General features: G+C 45.5%; 1 protein-coding gene across 1 annotated transcript; it reads left to right on the top strand.

The window, feature by feature from the left end:
* Window positions 1-2,185: 2,185 nt before the first annotated feature.
* On the top strand, window positions 2,186-7,579 carry LOC310805273 (serine/threonine-protein kinase PLK2-like; the record flags this gene model as incomplete). Its single annotated transcript, XM_083670871.1, has 12 exons — window positions 2,186-2,374; window positions 2,708-2,815; window positions 2,933-3,049; window positions 3,344-3,473; window positions 3,801-3,984; window positions 4,242-4,440; window positions 4,550-4,700; window positions 4,852-5,109; window positions 5,440-5,520; window positions 5,822-5,981; window positions 6,192-6,432; window positions 6,733-7,579. The coding sequence occupies 12 exons, from the start codon at window positions 2,186-2,188 to the stop codon at window positions 6,922-6,924; spliced, it is 2,010 nt and encodes a 669-aa protein (XP_083526997.1). The 3' UTR covers window positions 6,925-7,579.
* Between the last annotated feature and the right edge of the window lie 2,834 nt (window positions 7,580-10,413).

Genomic DNA, 10,413 nt, shown 5'->3' with positions numbered 1-10,413 from the left:
ATACATGTACTAGGAGAGGTAAGAAAGGCAAATCGGGCGTGCGTAGACAGAAGGCAGGAACTAAGGAAATGAAGAGAGACAGCAATAGAACGCTGGGGGTGAATTGAAACTCCCAGTTAGAATTATAGAAGGATCGGCAGTTAATCATCATCATCATCATCATCATCATCATCAACTTTTCCAGTCAGCCTCCTAGAGGAGTGAATGTGCTACACACTACTATGGTCCTCTTTAGGAGAGGCCGGAATAGATTCTGCTGCCAGTGCCTGTATAGATTCTGCTGCCAGTGCCTGTATAGATTCTGCTGCCAGTGCCTGAATAGATGTGGAAGGGACAGAGTGATCATCATTCCTAATGACTGCAGTGATGATTCCAATGGAACAGTAGAGAGGCATTTGCCAATGGCTATGATTGTGAATATACCACGGTGGTCAATTAATTGGTTTGCGTTATTACAAGAAAACGTTTTGTAAGTTGAAATAACACTTGCATGTCTGAATAAAGAACTCTCAAGCTCTTGGAAATGTTAAACTTAAATTATTGTATGTACATGACTGTAGGCGACATGTCCTTCAGTGTAGTGTTGTGTTTGTGATGTGACGTTATGACCTGATGAAGGTGGATGAATACCAGGACATGTCCTCTTCTTGACAACATTAAAGAGTTGCCATCATTGGGTTTCATACGACAGTATTAACGTCCATGAGATGTCATTCATTTCAAAACATTCATCACTGCATTTGTATTGCAATTGTCTTATCATAGTATTGCGATTCGTAGATGTTCTCAAATGTAAGCTTACCTCTCAGTGGACTTGCTGATGTCCTGGCTGTTCTGACAGCAGACAGAGTGGGTTCTCGGTAGTCTGACTTCCTCTGTAGCTTCTGTCTAAGAGGTGTGAAAGACCGTGCTAGGTGTAATCACACATTTTGACTCTGATCACAGTAATAACATTCTGGGTATTATGACAGTAATAACTTAATGTTACTCGATGTTAATATGTATAAAAGAACATGACATCTTGATTATATTGTGATTAAACAGGTCTTATGTGAGGGACAATTTATTGTGTTTTGAGCAATAAAGAAACGAGACCTGGGCAAAACGCATGTTCTTATTTTTTATTTTATTTTTTTAAAACATGTGTGCTTGATTTCCTTGTCAGCCACAACGGAAGCACTGGAATTGTCTTAGAAGTGCAAACGCTGCAATTAAGGCAACCTTATATTTATATATATAAAAAAGTATTCTATATATATATATATATATATATATATATATATATATATATATATATATATATATATATATATATATATATATATATATATATATGTACACAAGTATACGAGCTAAACATAAGACATGAAACATAAGACAAACATCAATATATATATATATATATATATATATATATATATATATATATATATATATATATATATATATATATATATATATATATATATTGATGTTTGTCTTATGTTTCATGTCTTATGTTTAGCTCATATACTTGTGTACTGATCTAAGAGAATGCTTGGGTAGGAGATGTACTCAGAAATCACAAGTACAATATTCTGCGTATTCACCACACTGTGGCGCCACAATCCCGCCATTTAAATGAATGTCTGATATCCACCGATATCATGACAGGCTAAGACTGCCTCTGTGGTCAGGGCTGGACAAATAATGTGGTGTTATCAGTCTTAAAGATGTGATCTGCCTTTTCATACACTTGTTGATAGAGAATAGTCAGTATGTTGGCTTATATTGAGCTTTTACTTTGGTTGCATTGCACATTTCACATCTGGTAATGGGCTACTTCATCATCATCATCAACATAAACATCATCATCCATTTCTGAAGTTTATGGAGGGGATGATCAGAAAGGTGTAACCAATGAAAGTTTATAGATCTTTTTTTCTGATCTTTATCATACATGTTTTCAAAAGAAATCATGCATCTTCCCATTGAGCATTATCCATAAGCCTACATTATCGCACATGTAGGCCACTACGCGTTTGTTTGAGGATGTTGCTGTTGACAAATGTGGAGGTGTAAACTTCCAGCTCGAGATGACACCCCCTACTCACGGCGGAGAGCCTAGTGTGTGACGTCACATGTTGGGGGCGGACCCTCCTATAAAGGCTCAGCCCGACCAGTTCCAACCTCACAACACACAGTCATGGATATACTCAGGACTATCACTCACCAACCCAGTAACACTAAGATGTGTGAGCACTTGTCGAGCAAACCCTCCGAGACCAAACGGAAGAAAGCGGAGGAGCCCGTCCAAGCCATACAGGAGATGTCACGGATCATTACCGACTCAACCACCGGGAAATGTTACTGTCGTGGGAAAGTTCTGGGCAAGGTAAATGACGAACAAGAACTGGCTGAAAGATGCACTTGACTTGCACCTGAATCATCACATTTCAGTTTGCCATGGAAAAAAAATCTAGATGGTAGACATTTCATTCTCATCCATGTTTTTATCAATGGTTTCAAATGCATTAGATTGTGCAATTAATGATTGACCCAATAAAGTATCAATCTGTAGAATGATCTGGGTAAAAAGGGATTTGCGTAGGCTATGCGCCCTCAAGTACAATGAATGTGACCGTAAAGTGTGTGTGTCTTCTGCTGCACTGATCTACTGATTCAGTAAGCGCTGGCTAACCTGTCTCTCTCACCACTCTGTCCGTAGGGAGGGTTTGCAAAATGTTACGAATTCACAGACTTGGTGAGCGGAAAAGTGTACGCCGCCAAGATCATTCCACACACGCGCGTCTCCAAGCCGCACCAAAGGGAAAAGGTAGCCGCGCGTAATGGAATCTTTGTTTTTTCTCCTAATTGATCGAGTTGTATGCCAAGTGCGCCTCTGTGCGTTTTAGGATCACAATAATTGATTGTGATGTTGACTCCTCGACAGATTGACAGAGAGATCGAACTGCACAGGGCTCTCCACCACCGTCACATCGTTCACTTCTACCATCACTTTGAAGACAAAGACAACATCTACATAGTGCTGGAGTACTGCAGTCGACGGGTGAGTAGCCTACCCCTCCCTCTCAACCAGTCTGTCTGCTGCACATCAGACACCTACTGGACTGGGCACAGTCAATAGGACGTCACATTCAAAAGCATACTATACAATCTTACATGGATATATATTGTATTGAAATGAATTATTTCTTCACATGTAAAATACGGCTACATTTCACCTGTTCACTACGATTCTACGCTCTAAACATTGTACCTACTCCTCGGAGTGACATCCTGTGTCTGTGTGCTAGCCTATCAGTGCCTTGCTCTCTCTGACCACTTCCTGTGTGTGTTGCAGTCTCTCGCCCACATCCTGAAGGCTCGTAAGACCCTGACGGAGCCAGAGGTCAGGTGCTACCTGCGCCAGATCGTCTCTGGTCTGAGATACCTCCACGATCAGGAGATCCTCCACAGGGACCTCAAACTGGGTAGGTTGACCAGGGACCAGCCCTCATCACCTCTCCTGGTCTAGTTGAGTGGACCAGGGACCATCACCTGGCTTCTTCCTCATATGTCATTGTCTAGTTGGAGGGGCTGACCAGAGACGAGTGATGGTCTCATGAACCTCTCATTAACCAGCAGTGTAGCCTAGGTTTCATCATGTGTATGATGTGATGGGACCAGTTTTGTCACATCTTTAGTGTCACAGATGTTCATGCATAATCCATTTCAGTGAACAGACTTTCTCCTCGTTTGCATTTTCATCATTTGCATAAACAGTGTCACTTACCAGTCTTTCTGTTGTTTTTCCTTAGGAAACTTCTTCATTAACGAGTCGATGGAGTTGAAGGTCGGAGACTTTGGTCTGGCGGCTAAACTAGAACCGGTGGAGAACCGCAGGAGAACGATATGTGGAACGCCCAATTACCTTTCTCCTGAGGTGCTGAACAAGCAGGGCCATGGCTGTGAGTCTGACGTGTGGGCTCTGGGCTGTGTCATGTAAGTCTGCTTCCTTCCCCCCTCACTTCCTAAACAGCAGACATTTGCCTTAGTCCAGATCATGTCTGAATGTACTAAGGGCTGTTTACTGACTTGAAATATGCAACTGTCACTCCAACCTTTCAGCCCTAAGAGTTGAAATTGTGATGTCAATCCTTGCCTTCTCTGAGCTGTGAGAGAGAGAGAGTAGAGTGTTGTTTTGACTCGGTGAGTGAGTCAGTATTGTGTTGTTGACCATCTCCCTCCTCTTTCTCCAGGTACACCATGCTCCTGGGGAGACCCCCGTTCGAGACCACCAACCTGAAGGAGACGTACAGGTGTATCAGAGAGGCACGCTACTCCCTCCCCTCCTCCCTGTCCACCTCGGCCAAACAGCTGATCAGCAGCATGCTCGCCAAGACCCCCGCGGACAGACCCCACCTCGACGACATACTTAGACACGACTTCTTCACACAGGTGTGTGTGTGTGTGTGTGTGTGTGTGTGTGTGTGTGTGTGTGTGTGTGTGGCCATAGCCCCCTACAGCAGTATACAAGTTCTAACACCTCTCCTCTCCTCTCCTCCAGGGTTTCACCCCAGACCGGCTGACCCCTAGCTGCTGTCACACGGCCCCAGACCTCCACCACACCAGTCCAGCCAGGAGCTTCTTCAAGAAGGCAGCCGCTGCCCTCTTCGGAGGGGGCAAGAAGGACAAGGCCAAGTACCTGGAGACTCTGAGTAAGCGCTCAACATTGTTCAGACGTTCGATTAAATTTGCCCATTTGTAATATTAGGGGGTTGAAAGTGATGTATACAGTAGGGTACTGTACTGGCCTCCATGCCAACTATACTGGCCTTGATACCAACCGTCATTTTGTTCCTCCCACAGACAGAATGGCCAAAGAGGAAGAGGAGATGAACAGGCTGAGGAACGACCTGAGGAAGACTTCTATCAGTCAACCGCTCTGCCGAGCGCCCCCCCCGGAGGACAGCAAGCCTCCCGTGGCCCCTGTGGTACATCCAGCCGACCTCGTCAAGGAAGGCCTTAACAGCAACACCACCACCACCAATAACAAGCAACAGCTGAGAGACACCATCCGTATGATCGTCAGGGGAACTCTGGGCAGCTGCAGCAGCAGTAGTGAATGTACGTACAGATGACATAGCATGACACAGCACGGTGTTGCACGTAACTGTCTCATGTGGTGTGGATGTTTTGGGATCATGTTTGAGAAGGGTAGAATTAGAAGGGAGCAAGTTATGTTTCAGAGACACCAATTAGGCAAGAGGATGTTCTGTTGAATGTACAGGATCATATGAAATTATCCATTTCAATGTGTTCTGAGGCAATGAGCTGAGGGAACGGACTGTGATGTATTTCTGTCTGTGTCTGAGCCTGGAGGATGATGGACTGTGATGTGTTTCTGTGTGTATCTGAGCCTGGAGGATGGACTGTGATGTTTTTCTGTGTGTGCAGGTCTGGAGGATAGCACCATGGGCAGTGTAGCAGACACCGTGGCCAGAGTACTGAGAGGCTGTCTGGAGAACATGCCAGAAGGTATAAACATTCTTCATCACTTCTGGTCTTTTTAATTTCTTTCGTTACAGTTTTTATTCTAATTGGCACAGCCGTAAAGACAATAAATACATAAACCTACTAATAGATATGCTTATCGTTGGACTCGATACCATTCCGTTGAATGAAATGTATGAAAAACATACACAGTATTGCATTGCATAATGTAGCATTGTAGTTCCATTGATGCTAACCTAATAGAGATATCCAGTGTGACATTGTACGATAGAACATTGCAGCTTCATTGATGCTAAGCTAATTCCTCCTTCCTCTCTCCTCCCAGCCAAGGACATCTCCAGGGAGAGCATGGCCGGTACCTTCCAGTGGGTCACCAAGTGGGTGGACTACTCCAACAAGTACGGCTTTGGCTACCAGCTGTCCGACCACATCGTAGGAGTCCTCTTCAACAACGGGACTCACATGAGCCTGCTCGCAGACAAGAGGTGAGTCCTCCTCACAACCCTGTCCATGATGCCATCCTTCACAACAGGGCAGTTTTGTTTCTGACATGTATGGGAGAAAAAGGGCAGCATTTTAAGAAGTGATGATGGCTTCAGGATGGACTTGACGGTCCCCTCCATCTCTCTATCACCTAGTCATTGTCTTCCTGGGACCTCCTCTCTAACACCTCCCTCTCTCTCTCGGTCCTCCAGAACGGTCCACTACTATGCCGAGCTGGGCCAGTGTTCTGTGTTCTCGGCCGGCGAGGCTCCAGAACCGTTCGCAGGTCAGGTGACCGTCCTGAAGTACTTTGCCCACTACATGGAGGAGAACCTGATGGACGGGGGGGACCTGCCCGACGCCAGCGACGCCAGGAAGCCCCGCCTTTACCTGCTGCAGTGGCTCAAGTCGGACCGCGCCCTCATGATGCTGTTCAATGACGGGACCTTCCAGGTACGCCAACTGCTTCCTGTCTGTCTGCTTCCTGGCTGGCTGTCTGACTGTCTGTCTCTCTGTCTCTGTGCCTGTCTGTCTGCCTGGACACATCTGTGTCTTCTGTCTCTCTAAATGTTTCCATTTGCCACCAACACCCTTTCTGTAAAGGCAAAGGCACCTTGTTTGGTTTGATTTGATTTGAAAAGCAAATTACTTTATTGGCGCATATCCAGCCCCAATTCTCTGTCTCGTTCTCTCTGTTTTCTGAGTTCCTGTTTCTATCCTCCTAACCTCTCTCTCCTGTCTTTCTCTCTGCAGGTGAACTTCTACCACGACCACACTAAGGTGATCCTGTGCAGCCAGAGTGACGAGTACCTCCTGACGTACATTAACGAGGAGCGTGTCTCCACCACTCTGAGCCTCAGCACCCTCCTCATGTCCGGCTGCAGCCCCGATCTGCGCAGTCGCATGGAGTACGCACTCAACATGCTGCTGCAGAGGTGCAACTGAACACCCTGACCCCCCCCCCCCCCCCCCCCCACACGGAGCCATCTTGGGTATCTGGGGGTTTGTGTGAGATCAAGGACTTCACGGGTTGGAGGACTTGTTAGACTGACTGGTAAACAGACCAATCGCAGAGAGACCCGGACCTGGTCTGGTGGCTTGGAGGAGCAACACCGTGAAAAGGATGGAATCGAGGTACAAAGAACTCGTACTGTCGTAGAAGACTGAGAAGAAAGAGGAGAGAGACTTTACTGGGCTGGATCCAGACCATACGTTGAAAAAGGAACAGAAATATACGATAGTGTTTTTAAAAGGACAATCTGTCTGTGTTGAAGCAGGGTGGGGTTGGACTGTATAGATCTCTGTAGTGCAGAGGATAGAAAAACAAAACTGTGAAAAAACCTTGTCTCTTGTGAAGCCAATAGCAGTAAGTGTACCCTTTTGTGACATCATCAAAGTTGCGATCATAGAGTCTGTGTTCTATGCTTGTGACCAATACCACTTCTCTCCCTTCACAGTTACAGTACATGGATAGGATAACTTATTACATGGTGCAGTATTTATTTATTTAATAAATAAAACCTTTTTTTTAATGTTTTCTTTTATTTTTGTGATGACTGACTTAAATGCCCTAATTTTCATTAAATCATAATGATGTTGATGTAATTGTTCTGTCTTTCTTATTATTCTCCTTATTAGTATTATTATGACCTCGCAGTAAGATGAGGATTATGACCACAGCAGGGGAGGCTGGGGGAGGTAGAAATCAGAGGACGGGCTCATTGTAATGCTGGAATGGATTGAGGATATGTATCAAACCATGCGTTACAATGAGCCCATCCTCTGATTTCTACCTCCGGCAGCCTCCCCTGGTCCACATGCATGACTGTGGCCAGTGGTTACCGAGGGGACTACAGTCCTCCCAGTGCTGAGCAGTTGACATTGAGGTCCTGGTGAACGTAGCTACAGTAAGTTAGCTAGCTAACGTAGCTACAGTAAGCCCTCTATCATAGAATATCACTAAGGCCGATTCATGCTTCATTGACAACAATGCAACCAGGGGTCTGCGTAGGTTCGCGAAGGTCATGCTGTTGCAGAGGCGATTGCACAGGCAGTCGCACACCTCTCTCGATTTCTCAACGAGCAACCGGCTGCATAGATGTTACACACCATTGATTGGTTGGTTTGTGAATGGAGGCGGAGCTGAAGTAATTGGAAGAAGCACTGGAAGAAGATTAGGGATGTTTGTTCGAATGAAAAGAAAGCTGGAGAAAACAAAGAAAAGTGGAGCTGCGGCTGGGAATCAAACAAAGCCCACCTTCTTCGTTATGCTCTCCTGGCTGGAAGTATTCATAAAGCACCGGGAGACAAAGTATCCTGAGGTAAATACAAGCAGCCATTGTTATTTATTTATTTTTAGGGCGTTTCTGCTTTTGGGATGGAGATAGTAGAGACTGACAGGAAGGATGGGTGCGAGAGGAGGGATGACATGCAGGATATGTTGATGGCCGGAATCGAACCAGGGACCTTACGATGATATGGTATGCGCCTTAGTGTGCTACGCCACTGAGCACCCCACAGCCTTTGTTTACTAGCTAGCTAGTTAGCTAGCCTAACTAGCCTGCAGCACAGTCCGACTTCTGCTCCACTACATCGACTGCAGCTGTTGTCAACCATTAATTATGTAATCGAAAATATGGAAGCCGCCAGAAGTGTTATTAATGACACCACTGCTCACAGGTTACGCAGAAGTAGGAATCACAGAGTGCTTGCGACAGTGTTGAGCAGCGCGAACCGCGTACTAGTCACACAAGTGACGCAGAAGCATGTAGAGGCCTTTATCAAGTATATGTCCATTCAGGTGAGCCTCTGCTCTTTGAATCGTGCTGTAGTTGTAAACACGTTGATGTTGTTGATGGGCCTCAAGACAGGAGTTGACTGTGATCACTAGTCCAACATCAACCATGGGATGAATGTATTAAGTCAAGGGGAGTTTGACTTCTGCCTTTCAACCCACCGAATGAGCCATACAGGATGATTGAACCACCTTACTGCCAGTAACACGCACGCACGCACGCACGCACGCACACACACACACACACACACACAGAGGCGATTATTTTGCTATTCCCAACCATTCATTTTCCACTCCAGGCATTCTGCAATCCTCAGGGGCTGATGCCCTGTGCTTTGAAGTCAGATTCTCCCTTATTTTCTAAGACTAAAAGCCTCGGCAGCACTGAAGGCTCCCACACCTCCTAACTGGTGATGGAACACAGAGCACTATATTGCTTCAAGAGGGATTTATTATTAGAAAATTACTATTTAAATGCTTTTCTTTTTCTGCCAGCTACTGCTACATCACATTAAAAGTAATGAAGCCTAATAAAGGCCACAATACACCACATGAAGAACGTTTTGATTTGATAATGACATCTTTCCTGATTGGTTTTCAGACATAAAACCCAAATGGCAGCATTTCCCGCTGCGCTACGACTAAGTCCTGTCAAATGTTATGGGTGCTCGTTGGAAATAGTTGAAAAACAAAATCATTTCTCAAGAAAGGATAGACAGCTCATTGTGGAAGCCTATCAGAAAAGTCAACACGAATGACGCAAGTCCACTCGCCTCTCCAACACCTCTTTTCAACAGGACTATTTTCTCTAGACCCCGAGAATCAGCAGGCGTAGGGGAGGCCGTGGCACTGTTAGCCTTTTCACCTTCATTAATCACGGGGCTTGGACAGGCAGACACACGGAGAGAGAGGCCTGGGAGGAAACAGTGGTGCACTAGAGGTGATTACATCCACAACATAGCCTGTCAGAGGATGTCCTGAACACACATACACACCCACACACACCCACACACACACATGCACACACACACAAACACACACACACACACACACACACACACACACACACATACAAGAGATTGTCTGAGAGTGAGTGTGTGTGTGTGTGTGTGTGTGTGTGTGTGTGTGTGTGTGTGTGTGTGTGTGTGTGTGTGTGTGTGTGTGTGTGTGTGTGTGTGTGACAAAGGACGATTTGCGTTCCCACAGAGCTCAAAACCTGCAGGCCAAATAGTACATATCATAATTTGTCAGCACACAAATGCAACAACACATTCATTTGCACCGGCACACATTCATTCACCACATTCTTCCCTCAATAGTTACATTTGACCAGTCAGGCCAGCTCAGTTCTAAAGCATTCCAGCAAATGTACACACATGACAAAGGAGTAGGAGATACAGAGGGGAGGAGGGGAGGAGAGGTGCAGAATGAACCAAGGTTGGTTGCTACCTGGCAACACGGCGTGAAAAGAGTTACACAACCGCATCATCACAATCCTTGACAATCCGGGGCCGAGTTGTAGTCGGACAAGGACAATACTGACGGATTTGGCATTGAGAGGCATATCCACACTGTTAAACAACTGATGCTTCATACTTAGGGTCATAAGAGAGAGAAGGAGATGGGAGGTGAACCCACTA

The sequence above is a fragment of the Argentina silus genome (assembly GCF_951799395.1).
Source record: "Argentina silus genome assembly, chromosome: 5".
Classification (NCBI taxonomy): domain Eukaryota; kingdom Metazoa; phylum Chordata; class Actinopteri; order Argentiniformes; family Argentinidae; genus Argentina; species Argentina silus.
Note: the sequence above shows the minus strand (reverse complement) of the source record. Positions and strands in the feature narration are given on the sequence as shown.